Source organism: Thermobia domestica, chromosome 18, assembly GCF_964235325.1.
Source record: "Thermobia domestica chromosome 18, izTheDome1.hap1.1, whole genome shotgun sequence".
Taxonomy (NCBI): Eukaryota; Metazoa; Arthropoda; class Insecta; order Zygentoma; family Lepismatidae; genus Thermobia; species Thermobia domestica.
In genome coordinates, this window is record NC_137471.1 from 118,678,162 (window position 1) to 118,693,416 (window position 15,255).

A 15,255-nucleotide genomic window follows, 5' to 3' on the forward strand; every position below is an offset into this window, starting at 1 on the left:
GGTATCCTTAATCTTTTACTTTTAAATTATCTTTATTTGTTTGAACGTATTCCTTTAATTTTCACAGCACTTTGAAGAACTATATTAGAACTGTTCTTTGAAAATTTCAAGCGACAGAAATCGCACACCAAGTATATTATTTTTAATATGTGGGAATTATACAAAGTTATTGTGTCTTAAATAAGGTCAGTAGGTCATTAATTCGACATTTTCACTGAAATACAATCAATAAATTACGTAATTTGCTGTGACGGAATGGTGGTTGAGAGTGATGTGACCATATGGATTCATTTCTTATAATTCATTGATGACGTTTGGCAAGAAAATTATTGTGTATATCACAGCATTTACTGTCCTTCGATCTTGCAAAGCTATGGTTGCCTCATAACTGATATAACTGAAACAATCATTTGATTAAGATAACTCCTTGAAGGAACCACTTTCGTTGGTCAGGGGTCATTGTGAATTGCTGAAACGGCGAATTCCTGTTTTTTTTGTGAATCGTGTGAATGGATCCAAGTTTATCTCACATATCGATGTAGTACACAATTTTCACTTACCCTAGTTGAATTTTTGAACATTTCTATACAAAAATTGACTGGAGGTTTTTCTCAGCTTTGGTCAAATTGTGTCAGATCCAACGGCTTGGAAGTTCCCTTACGTTCAGATAAATATGCAAAGTCCTATGTACTGCATATCAATGTAAATCTCAAGGTATGTCACATGGCAATCTCTCGAAATAATTTGAGGTACAGCATGAACATTAACTTACTGACAACAACGAACGCTAGTGGGCCACCGTTACAAAATTTAGCATTGAGAAATGCGCAACCACATTGGAATTCGGTTAAAGAACTGTGTGCAGTGCTGTGGGATAATGCTTCAACCTCAAATGCCAAACTAGATCGCTCGAAAAAATGAAATGGATGTTTAAGTTTTACATTCCTCAGTTATGCCGGATAGGCTAAAAGAGGCGGTGATGATGAGAAATCAATGAAATGGTGGAATGAAGATAGTGGTAGGAAATGGGACAACCTCGAGAAAGCCCGCTCATACGGTGTTTGTCCACCACAAAGATAATTTGGCTCAACCTGAAATCGAACCAAGGACCCTATTAGGTCGTTTTATCTACTGCTTTGGTGTTAAATTACTTTTGAAATTATAAACAAACATCATTTCCTGAAAGTAGTTACCAGAAATTTCGTTTCTCACACAAGAGTACTTCAAACTGCTCTGAAAATCAAAACGAACAATTAAAGATATACTGCTATGCATTAGAAAATAGGAGATTCCGATCATTTTCGTTTGAGTGGCATTTTCTTATAATTTTGGATCCTGATGACAAATATAGCATCAATTTTCCCCAACATCACGTCACGTTTCTCTCGAAAAGGGACGGTATATGTACATCAATACGTGCAAATTACAATATAATATAAAATACGTAACATATATTTTTCATGTACATACAGTGGTTTCAAAATGACGAAAGTAAGTAAATACACATAAATGCAAATAAATACCAGAGTTTACTGAAATAGGTACAGTTAGAAACAATATTAAGTATAATTTGCGGGTATAAGAAATGAAAGCTCCAATCTATACTTAATATTATTTTTGACTGAACAATTAATCATACATAAGCCTATAATTTATGAAACAATTTCCTTCGTTTTGGAATTTTTCCAGGAGTTATAACGCCTATATTCTCCCTTTTCAGCAACCAGCAGAAGTCAGCCATCACATTAATGATCCAACCGCCTTCATACCTCTTTCCAATATTCTTTAAGTCATAGTGAAAGCGTTCACCCTGTTCTTCACAATGGAGACCAAGATTGTGTGGGAAATGTTCTAAATGTGTATTTGAAAACTGGAGTTAGACACACATATTACACCCAAGATTTCCAAGATATTATCTTGTATGTTCATAATCAAAACTTCTTGTATTACCCAATATGATCTTTACAACATTCCTGAGGCTTTGACAATCTTTCTTCTCCATTTGGAACGTGGTATTCTCATGGTGTCGTTGAGACGTTTTCTATCTGTGGACCAGCAAATATATCAGTTGTGAGTTTTTCAATGCTCATAGTACTAAATACCACGCCTATATACTTTAAATGCTTACCATTATTATTTAGAGCACGAACTGTGTCATGACGCCTAACTTTATAGGCAGCGGAGGAAGTAAAATTTTCACGTTTTTTAATAGTTTTTTTCCATACACAGAAGTACTTCTTCCTCTAAACCTTGTTTCTGGAATATGTCGAATTCTAAAAAAAAAAAAAAAAAAAAAAAAAAAAGAACTGACATGATATAAGACAAAACTAATTGCATATTTGAAATCAGAGCCAAATTCCAGTTCGGAAAATTTTATTCATTTTTACAGAATGCATGCAGAGCCGTGTAGTTTAAAAATAGAAATGCATATTTTTTGAACTTTTGCAACAGCAGAATGATAGCTTCACAGTAAGCAGCAGTTTGTAGAAAGTTTACTAGCGGTACTCATATTTCCATTTCTTACTTGCATGCATTTAGGCACGTAACATATGAACTTTATATCATTTAAATTGGCCTTATTTTTATTATACACTAGTAGATATACCCGTTCATCGCAAGGAGGGAATGTGTTATTAGATATTATTTTTATCTCCTTCCTCTTAAGGTTCGTATTTTAATGGAAGTGTAATAATAACCACTCAGAATACAACCACGTTCAGAACACACAAAATGGATTACAGCTCTTTGATCTTTTTCAAAGCAAATAGTTATGGATGAATTCATCTTCCATTTCATATTCAAAAATTAAACATTATTGAATGCCAATTACGAAAAAAAAAAGAAAGAAAGAAAGAAATAAAACACAAATAATAAAGCTCTGAGAATCGTCCTCATATAAGTACTGCTTCGAACAAAAGTAAGTTAGTTACGCAGGAAAAGACGGTAAATATTGAATTTATTCCGAACCTGTTCCAGAAAAGCTTTCTGTCGTAAATGTGCAGGAGCGAAGAGTTCTTGTGAAACTGTAATGCAGCTCACCGAACACGTGACGAGTGAATTACGTCGCACTCGCAAGACTGGAGTGGGTGGCAAATATTACTGAAGAAATACTGATAACACATTCAGCATATTGGAATATGTGCACGAGAAATATTTCGCAGGATTTTTAGGGGGATAGAACTTATTCACGGGCCACTCCTTGAAATCACCACTAGTTGACACAACTCTGAAAATAAGAAATAGCGAATTACTATAGCAATGTAACCTGAGGTATTGCTATCTTCTTTACAAATCTGTTTGCTCCATAAGTAATTGAATCTTAAATCGCATGTAATAGGAGTATTTCTAATATTTCTGCTACAAAAGGAAAATATGCCTGTTTAAACAAAGTTATGTGGCATATTTTAAGAAAAAATGTTGTTATATATATATATATATATATATATATATATATATATATATATATATATACTGGGTGCGTCATTTATAATGTCAAACCTTGATGACGGAGAATCCAAAAGAGAGAGAGAAGCGAAACTTTGCATGCAGCAACTATACAAAGGGGCACATTGATAAACGTATTATTTGACATCACCGGATGAACAGTGTTGCCAACCCAATATAAAGTTATGATTTTTTAAATAGAACGACCTAAATTGTATTTCATAATTTAATTCAACACTAAAAAGGAAGACGAAGGATATGCCACCCGCAAGTCAGTGTTGCAAACTTCTCGAGAAATAACGTTAAATATGTGTCACATTTAAACGCCTTTTGCACACACAGGTAGTGAGGTACACACTAGTTTTGCACAATAATTTAAATATTGGCCAGAACGGTTTAAATTGACACCAAGTTTAGATGGGCCCGTTAAACAGTGTTGACATAACAGAAAAGACAAAAGTCGAGTTTTAATATGGCGCAATAACTCGAAAAAGGCCATAAGTACATTACGGTTTAAAATTTATAGGACAATTTGATACGTTATAAGAAGCATTCTCACGTTTATTTGAAGTCGATAAGTCACGTACTTACCGAGATATTCGGAATGTTATAAAAGCTGAGAATTTTGCGCTGTATAAGTTGGTAACGCTGTCTCAAATTCCCACTTTTTCCCTCAACGTTGAGGAATTCGTAAAGAAGTGGTTGAAATAAAATATAAACATTAATAAACACACATACGTTGAAAAACTTTTTTTCAGTACTTGAAATGACTGATTACGCGTAATTTACTGGATATGAAAAAAACTTAAGGAAGTAACAGGACTTCATATGACAAGATAACACAAAGACGTAGAAGACATGTAGGTACCTAGTAGCTACTTTCGCACGATGAAAATATTTATCCTCTTATAAGTTTGGGACACCAAAATCAAAACAATCCAATACTCACTGTGTACATTGCCAGCATGTTACCAATTCCTGTTAACAGATAGTATACATGGAAAAAGTATTCAGCATGTCAGGAGTCACGCATTATTAAAAAAAAAGTACAAAAGAATATTCCACTTCAAAATGAGAGGGTAGGAAAGTGAATACCTTGAAAAACAGTATATGTGCTCAGGCCCGTATCCAGGAGGGGTCTAGGGGGGGCCGGGCCCCCCCTAAATTTTTACTGGCCCCCTCTAAAATGTTCACGGTAGGTTTGCAAATGAACTATAATATGGAATGAACTAATATTTTTGGATCGGGCCCCCCTAACTTCCACCGGCCCCCCCTAAATTTTCGAGCTAGCTACGGGCCTGTATCTCATAAAAGAACACTTCTGGTAACCCTACATATCAGTATGTGCAAATCTTTCAAACATATGATACATACCTTCGTAGCTCAATCCAGATTTGCCACAGTAAAGCAGCTTGACCTGTCGTATCGTTTAGTGGTGCGAGTATTGGATTGTTTTGATTTTGGTGTCCCAAACTTATAAGAGGATAAATATTTTCATAGTGCGAAAGTAGCTACTAGGTACCTACATGTCTTCTACGTCTTTGTATTATCTTGTCATATGAAGTCCTGTTACTTCCTTAAGTTTTTTTCATATCCAGTAAATTACGCTTAATCAGTCACTTCAAGTACTGAAAAAAAGTTTTTCAACGTATGTGTGTTTATTAATGTTTATATTTTATTTCAACCACTTCTTGACGAATTCCTCAACGTTGAAGGAAAAAGTGGGAATTTGAGACAGCGTTATCAACTTCTACAGCGCAAAATTCTCAGCTTTTATAAAATTCCGAATATCTCGGTAAGTACTTGACTTATCGACTTCAAATAAACCTGAGAATGCTTCTTATAACATATCAAATTGTCCTATAAATTTTAAACCGTAATGTACTTATGGCCTTTTTCGAGTTATTGCGCCATATTAAAACTCGACTTTTGTCTTTTCTGTTATGTCAACACTGTTTAACGGGCCCATCTAAACTTGGTGTCAATTTAAACCGTTCTGGCCAATATTTAAATTATTGTGCAAAACTAGTGTGTACCTCACTCCCTGTGTGTGCAAAAGGCGTTTAAATGTGACACATATTTAACGTTATTTCTCGAGAAGTTTGCAACACTGACCTACGGGTAGCAAATCTTTCGTCTTCCTTTTTAGTGTTGAATTAAATTATGAAATACAATTTAGGTCGTTCCATTTAAAAAATCATAACTTTATATTGGGTTGGCAACACTGTTCATCCGGTGATGTCAAATAATACGTCTACCAATGTGCCCCTTTGTATAGTTGCTTCGTGCAAAGTTTCGCTTCTATCTCTCTTTTGGTTTCTCCGTCATCAAGGTTTGACATTATAAATGACGCACCCGGTACCGTATATATATATATATAGATAGATAGATAGATAGATAGATGTACGTGTGTGTTACATTCTGCCTTGAAAAGTGTATTTTAATGGTTCACTTTTATTATCAATAATTTCTACTGGTTTTTACATAAACTGTGTTCAATTGGATATCTTACTTTTAGAAAAATGATTCACATTTGTTTTTAATTCCAAAGCGAGAAAACCTAATAAAGAAACCAACGTTACATGATATAATAAGTAGCGAATTTAGTGTACTAAAAATATGCTAATATTTGGCATCTCCCAGTCTTAAAGCCGAAGACAGCCTGGACAACGGCTTTACAATAGGAATTTTCCGTTTAAAAGAAGGCAGCCCCAACATCGTGAAAAGAATTGGAAGATAGGAAAAAAAGCTTGTTTTAAAAGTTTGAAAGTGTGCTATTCTTTTCTTTCTTTAACTGAAAAGTCAGACTTTTACTGAAAGAATGTTTTGGCATTTGATAAATTTTGCATGACAGTCCTACACTAATAGGAACTTATACTTGCTGATTATTATTCAATGTCACCTTGCAGTGACACTCATATCGTTCGGAATATTGTTCCGATAGTGCACTTCTAGTTGCAGGTCTTCGTGTGAGTGTTGTCATTGGTAAGAAAGAAGTTGAACTTCCAATTTTTTGGCAATTGTTCTTTGAATGATGAAACTTCGCTGAATCTGAAGCACATACAAATACAAGAAGGATAAACAATCAGTTTTCATGGAATCTTCATGAAAGTAGGACTCACTCCTTCACAATGAGAATCATACCTGGTGTTATTGTTGAATATTTTTCGTCCTTCAGGGAAAGTCATTTAGGAACCAGAGACCAACTCCACGTGCGTTAGTGATTCTTGCGCCCTGTTCAATAAACCTTTATTCATATGTGAGTCTCAGAAGTTTACTAGTTTCTGGAATTCTAAAACTAATAGATTCCACGTTGTAGGAGAAATTTGTCTTGGATAAATAATAATTTATGGTAGTGATAATTGTTCTTATGATTTTGGCGATAATGTAGATGTTGGTGTAGTTTTAACGCAGATACAGTTGTATTTTTAATATATGAGAGTGACAATTCTTGCAATCTAGTGGGAAGGACCAGCTTCATTTGGACTTAACAAATATGTTCTGTTTCGCACCGAACCTGGTTCTAATACTTTATGAAATGCTGAGTAAGAAACCTAGTATAATTGGAAGTGGGAGGATACATACGGTGCTACGGTATTTCTTTCAATATAATCATTCTTATGAAGATTGTTATTTGTATACATATAATCGTTTAATCACAAAATAGTGGACGTATTATGAGCTTATCTCAGTTGGCTACGTCTCTTAATAGCTCTATGTATTTTTATCTAATTATTTTATTTTCTATTTTTAAAAGGTTCCCCATTCATTCTTGGAATCAGTATAATACAACTCTTGAGGATGGTGTTCGCACTAATAACAATTTGGAAGCTTGGCATAGAAGATTCTATGGACAAATAAACTCGTTGCGACCATCGATTTGGAAATACCTGGAAGCTATACAGAACGAACAATCGATAGCAGAATTTCGTTTGGAGCAGGCTGTGGCTGGTCACACTCCACAGAAAAAAGCTACTTATAGAAATTTGACAAAGCGTTTGTCTACAATTGTGAAAAAATATGATGAGAATGATATGATCCCGTACCTGCGAGGAATCGCCCATAATTTTAATTTTTAAGTATGGGAATAGAAGAAAAGTTATTTAAATGCACCTTCTGGAAACTTTACAACTTAAAGTGCATTCCATTTTTAAACTTCATTGTGCGCTAAAAGTACATGTAACCTCAACCTAAAGACTGCACAATTCTGCTCATTTATTCCAGGATAGACTCAGAAGTTTCAAGCTGTGACTGGGGTTGACATAAGCCTTTCGTCCTGTATAGTGATAGGTGGATTTCCGGGTAGATATTTTTCGAGAATATTCCGGGGAAATTCCCAAATATAGGAATATTACGATAATTTATGTGCAAACACAAAGAAACTTGCATTCTATTACTATATTATGATTTCGAAATAAAATTCGTTTTTATCACAGTATACTTATTTCTGTTGTCTCCAGAGGATTCTTTAAAATATATATTATGAACGGTATCATGCTATTTTATTATTATTTTATGTTATTTATGGACTACGCATATATGTGTGTTTATTTACAATATGTTTTATGCTATCAAATATGTAGGAAAAACATCTGGTATAGAAAGTTCACATACCTTTACACCACTAAAAAGTTTAATTTTATATGTAAGGGTTTATTCTAAACTTGACCCTACTACTAATATTATAATCATATTAAATTTTTAAATGTTATAAACAAATTAGGTTAGTAACTGACAGAAAACATACGTACTCCCTCAAAAAAATTGTAAGGTGGCAGTGTATGGGATGGCATATGAACAAAATGTTGATTTGAGGTACTCTGTGCTTTGTTACTGTGTTCTCACAGTGTACTATTAAATCCCTAATTTTAAAAGATACACTCTTTCAAACAATATAAACGGTGTTATAAAAATTCGCCAACAAATCTTGGTACATGCATATACAATGGAAAAGGATGAAAACAAATTCTAATTAACACAGGTCAGGAAACACTGGTGCTAATGAAACATCCTGAGAAGCAATTAAAATATTGATATGTAAACATTACATTTTAAAAGTATATGTATTTACGACTACAGAGTTTCTTTATTCAATATATGATTCTTTCTCAGAGAGCGAAATTCGAATCAGAGTCAGCAGATAGACCAACTTCTGTTACTGACGGTGGTACGGGGTGTATTGATAGTACTTCACCTCTATCTTTACAGAACTTATAGATTACTTTACAAACTGCTTCCTTTTGGTTATTCATAAATTAGTACATTGCTATATTCTAGTGCAAATAAAAATGGAACTTAAAAATCATATTATGAATTATTTATGTAATGTACAGTCAACTAATATCATTTTTAACCTCGAAATTATTTAAAACCGATAAATAAATGAGAATAAATGAAAATAAAGTGATTACTTATATGGTTCTTATAACTTGTAAAATAAAGTAAAGAAATGTCAATAAATTCCTTTCCGGGAATTTATATGTCAGGGGAAAAACCGGGGATATTCCCATTTTTGTTTCCTTCCCTACAAGAAATATACCCACTGCCCATCACTAGTCGTGTATGAGGTACTTAAAACGATATTAATTGAAGAACAATAATGAAAGCAGTATAGGTTTTAGTCTCTGTTAAATATCACCATTGCATTTAATCATTAAAATTGGATATCATTTAGTTAGTACATAGATAAAATGAATGGGACTCAGTACTTTAAAACATCATTCAATGTAGACGTAAATGCATGTGTAGATAATTAGATAGACAGAACAGAAATACTGAACTGAAAACCCTGCAATGATCACAGAAAACTACTAATTTAATTATTTTATATAAATGTGTTTCAACTATGTAATACACCGTTATTCTCTCGTACCTTAATTTACATAGTCACGCTAAATCTGCCATTTTGATACTGTTATTGTAAAGCTTCCTACCACACGTCACTTTAGACCACACATATATTAAGAAACCCTCTGGAAACTAATTTTGTCCGTAATGCAAACATCATTCAAATATTTTGAGTTCTGTTCTTCTTCCTATCTTAATTTTGAGTTGTTTATTTAAAAGTTACTGCTCACTAAGTTCAATCAACCACCAGATTTGTTATGTGAATCAATTAAATGTATCATATAGTGAATATAATGACAGAGAAAAAATGTTTTTTCCTGTCCTGAAACTTATTTTTGTTAACAAATGTTCCACATATTATATTTCTCAATTAGTTTTAAAAAATCTTTAAGTAATCCATTGCCACTTACATTACAAGGTACCTCGGTAATAAAATGAACTATTTTAAAGATTAGTGAATGTTAGTTAATATAAATGTATAGTATTGGCACGTGCATGAATTACTACATGTTAGTGAGTATCAATAAATTAGTGCAGTATAATATCGTTGAGGTAATAAATAATTAAAATGGATTGAAGTGTCTTTAATGTTTATAGTTTTAAGTATCCGTTAGGTCAGTTATTTCACTGTTTCATCCTTTGATAATAATGGCTCTTCAACTATTAATTTGTTTTACAAAAAATTCAAAATAATTCACACGCCACAAATGTCCTTGTTATCACTTAAGACATTTTCAATTAGGATTCAGTTCAAATCATTACTCTTAATTTCGAGAGTACATAATGTCTGGAAGTGACCAAATTTACATGTTAATAACTTTAAAGAGTGCGCTATCAAAAATTCCTGTTCTCATACTTCATTTTATCAAAAGAGGATATTGTTATTTCAGGGCTTTTGAAACTTGTAAGCATTTATTATTACTTATCATAAGAATCAATTTGTTTTAAAGCTATGTAAAAATATATAAATAACTCACATATTTCCATAATCTTAGGTTACGATATTTGTGTATATATCGTCTGCTTTATATATATATATATATATTTTACGAGTCATCCTTGTATAACTCTTTGTTTGCCATTTAAATTTGAATCTTAAAAGGCTCGTGAGATATATGTACATATATAATATATAGCATAGTTTCCTTCAAAAGATTTACAAAGATTAGAGTATATTATTATTCGGTCTTAATTTCTTTTATCTGTCATATAACGACTTGAAGTGTTGTCTGAACTTCTCATTAAGTATATTTTTTCCTGTGTAAGCGTTATATTTCATGTAAGTAGAATCAGTTGAAATAAGTTCTTTCCTAATTATCAAAATTTGTAAATAATGTTAGAAGATTTAATAAATGTTATTACCAATAGAATTTTCCTGGACCATCATGATATATTGTTCATTTTTATATAAAGAATACATTTTTAAATACGAGAGAAAACAGGATACGGTAGTTTTATGTTTGTATATACTTCATTTTACCATGTATCCTTAGCATGGAGGTTCAGAATATAGTGTAAAATTATGTCCGAGTAGACTATTATTGATGAATATTACTTTAATTTTATTTTGATGTATAATTATGATAATAGATTTTGTGTTGTTACTATTCCATAATGTTTGTTTATCAAAATTTAACATATTTCAGTTTTCAGACCTTGTGTAGTTTTGAGCAAATGTATGAAAATTGATATTTATATAAGTGTATTAGACCAGAGCATGTTCGATGGTAAAAGTCTGTTCCTCAAAAATTGAGGTGATAGAATATAATTTTTATTTAAAATATATATTGTATTCAGGTATGTAGAGTTCTTCCCACTTTATATCTAGTTCTTTTCAGGCACCTATCAAAATAAAGAATGAATATATTAGAACAGCCATATAGAATACAAGGATAGTGTTGTGGTCTATTTGAGTTTGGATGTAGAATATATTGGAATGACGGTTGTTTCATATTTGAGGTTGGTAGCACACGAAATCAAGAAATCAGAGAGAACCCGTAATTCTTGTATCGATTGTAATATGATGAAAGTTTTTATAAACTTTGAATATTCAGGGTTATTTTTAATGTGATTTTCTCCCACTGTGTATTTTCTTTTCTCTTGGGGTCCCTGGTTCGATCCCAGCTCGCGCCGGGTGGACTTTGTGGTGGACAATCATTATGCTTGTGGGTTTTCTCTGGGTTATCCCGTTAATCCCACTTTCTTCATTCCAGCACTACATTCATTTCTCATCATCACCGTTTATTTAGCCTAACCGACATAACCGTGGGACGTAAAATTTCAAGATTTCATTTCATTTTTTTATTTACGTATTAAATGGGTGTTTCTAGTCCATTTAGGAGCATGTGGATTTTAGCCGTACTAGCTGCAGGACGTGAAGTAAAATCATTATTGTATTGAATTCTTCTAGTATGGTCATTCCTTCATGTACTGCGTTACATGGAGCGCAACAAAGTTATTAAAGTATTATCTTTAGTGGTACATTAAATAAACGTATTTTTGAGAAAAAGGCGACATGAAAATATTGTCATGTACTAGTTATTTATATTCCTTATATATAATAGTAATGACATGTTTACTCCTTTATTATTACAATGTTTTGAAGATGTTCGTAATTTACATAGTTTTTGTACGAGTATTGTTAGTATTAGTTGACCAATTAAGCCTTGAATCTAGAGTTATGACTATATATTTTATAGTACAGAGCCTTCTTTAACAATCTTGTATAACAATGTCTAGGAAAATATTATACTTATGTTAATAAATACTCAAATGCCATTTGCATACAAAAATAATTGTAAGTGCTTATTCAGTTTAATTATTAATTATAAAATGTATATTTTAAAGAGGAGTTGGCTAACACATCTACAAGTTCGCCTCGGAGAAGGTTAGTGCTTGACTACTTTTATAGGTAAATCTCTATTGATGATATGTACTGTACTGTTGAATTTCGAGGATATTCTTAAATTGTACATAAAGTTAACCAAATAATCCTATATAACATCGGATTCACTATGGCTAAGGAGTTGAATACACACCTTTAGTGGATGGGATCTATAGTTCGATCCCAGGTATCCAAGTGTGCTTCGCGGTAAACAAACACGGTGTTTGTGCTTTCTCAGACTTCTATCGTTTCCACCCATTTTCTCCATCTACCTCATTAGTATCGGTTCGCTTAGCCTAGGTGAATAGTTGTAGAATATTAAGCTAAAAAGGAAAAAAAGTATTATCGTCACACCATTGCATATCTAAACAAATTGCTGTTATTAGTAGTTTATACTAAAAAGCTATTGATATGCTTAAGATCAAATAGCCAATTGTATTTAGAGTAAACAGGTTTCTCTAAAACGTACAAAGATTGGTGTATTAATGTTATAATATTCTGTAAACCATGAAACCCTTTTTAGTAATAATTGTTCAAATATTTTGAGTATTGAGGATTTCATAACTATTGGCTTATAGCTGTCCTGTATGTTTCTGTGCGGGTGCTGTGCAAGCTCAGAATACTTACTAAATGATCCCAACAAAATGGGGATGAAACTGATGCACAACACGGTACTTAACTGTAAAATTATGATTGAATTTAAATAAAGTTCAAATGTTTCAATTTTGAAAAATGACTAGTTGTGGGAAAGGTAAGAGAAAGAGAAAGGTCTTAAATAAGATAAAAAAATGAACACTTGCCTGATAGATCCAATGAGGCTGGCGTTGTCCTGGTCATCTGGATGATGAATGTCTTTCTCTATAGGAGCCTTTATAAACTGGTGTCAGTCAACATCTGGATCTCTATCCTGTTGATCTGCAAGGGGCGTCGAGTTCTCTCTTTACAATGTGTTTTTCAAGTTCATTCCACTAGTCTTAACTTAAACTCGATGTATCTTTGGTGATAAACCAACAGAATGATATTCTTGAGTTATGGAGCTGGTTGTTCTCCAGTGGTGCGATCCGCTTGTCTCGTCGATCCTGCACCTATCCTAACTGTGTGTCAAGTACCCTTGTCGAGGTGTCAAGTACCCTTGTCCCCTGGCTTTAAAATGATGACTTTTGCGTTCAATGAACAGGGAAGTGTCCGGCTGTGCGTAAAGGTACGTGAAAAGGCAAGAAGGAAACTAGTCGTGTTTATTAACAAATATGTGATTACAGAAACTGTCTGGAAATGTACAATTGTAATAAGTTTTGTTCCGTTGGATTTTAAAGAGTTCATAGTTCTGTCATTGATAAATATAATTTAATAAAATAATTGAACTTTGCGAATTAAGTTAAGAGTTTACACAATTATCACATGGTCACTTCACATGTGATACACAGCTACTTCAGATTTCTATGTTTTTCTCATTTAGACAGCCAGTATATTTTCGTGTTTCAAAATTTTGGTATCTATGATGTTTGCCAGATCCTGTTGTGTAAATTCCATAATATACATACTTTATATTCGTATAGGCTATTTTTATTAATGCCGTACTGTGTCAAAACTTGTGATTTTATTTTATTTCCTTCTTCAAATAGGCATTAAATTAGTTTTACTATAGTGAAAGGTATTTTTAGGCAATAGTTGTGACTAGAAGTATTATTATTTGTGTTGAAGGGCAAACTTGATGATTATTTTTTTATTTATTTAGGAGCTAGGTTTCGATGAAACTCACTGATACAAGGCGTTTTATTTTCTGATGAAATTAAAATTGCTAGAAACGATGAGATTGCCTACTAATAAACTCTAAGAAATTGGCAGAGGTTGATGACAGAGGTAAGGCATTGCATACATTTTTCCAGTAGGTATTACATATACAGATATTTCAATTTATTGGCGCTATTGAGATTTCGTAATTTGTAATGCTTTCTTGAGATTTTAACTTAAATTTATTTTTTGCTCAATAGCAATCGAAACTAGTGGAGTATGGGGTCCTAGAAGCCTCTATTTTGTCAGAGAGGAGGGTAGACGCATTTTTGTCGTTTATGAAGATGTTCGTTTAGCATCTCCCTTAACCTTTTATTTACTAAATTTTCTTTAAAGTACCACCGGAAAGAAATCATTATGGGAAAGGACACGAATGTTGTGTTCCAACGGTACTCCTTGCAAACAATTTTCTCTGTTTTGCAAATCCACTAATACATATTTCCTGCTAAAGTCATTTTGTGTCAGATAGTTATAAGGGCTGAGTCGTTGTTTTCACTATCCATTGTTTTAGAGACCCACTAACTTAATCTAATAAAGTTGCGTGCTTGGATATTTTTTATTCTTATTTACATACTTGGTAGTCATGTATTAATTGTTAACTTTCGGAATCCTTTGAGTGCTGTGTGCGAGAGAGCCAATTACTTTTTTGGACTTAGAAGTACCGTCCGGCCGGAAATTGTTTGGTCTTTTTGCTTTCTCCTTTGATTTTTTAACGAAGAATGTAGAATACCCCTCTCCATCAGTTGTAGTTGGAACTGCTTTGAATAATTGATGCAAAAATATATCTGACTCAGATGTAAGCAGTGGGCACTTAGGTGGGGAAAAGGTGACATTTCTATCAACATTTTCTTTCAAATGTAATGTACATTTGAAAATACTCTGAAAAATGGATATCAAACATATAACGTGAGGGGTTTAAGAAAATGAAAGTAAATATTTATATTATTTAGTTGTAAATTGATGCATATGATAGAGATTGGAATGGGGCATTCTTCTCTAGTTATTAGATGGATCCAGCGATATGAATGAAATTTGCAGTTACTTTCACGATACCGCTACATCCATCTGATGAATTTTAAGAATTCTTAATATATTTGGAAATAATTGTAATCTGAAGAAGTGTTGGGGCGCACCATATCAACTTATTGTGAAGAATGGTAGGAAACAGGAATACCTTAGGCGTATCTTTATTGGTATGAAGCAATTGTTCTCAGAAAATTCCTTTTACTAATATTGCAAAAGAAAAGAAACAAATACCTAGCCCTACTCAGCATAAAATATTCCAGTCA

The 15,255-nt window shown here is 32.8% G+C and overlaps 1 protein-coding gene across 1 annotated transcript in view; it reads left to right on the plus strand.

Annotated features, from left to right (window-relative positions):
• Window positions 1-7,523, plus strand: part of LOC145675225 (uncharacterized) — a 38,630-nt gene extending 31,107 nt beyond the window's left edge. The window contains exon 4 of the mRNA XM_081745606.1: window positions 7,202-7,523. Coding sequence (XP_081601732.1) covers window positions 7,202-7,523 — 322 coding nt within the window. The remainder of the gene's footprint in view (window positions 1-7,201) is intronic.
• Window positions 7,524-15,255: the final 7,732 nt, after the last annotated feature.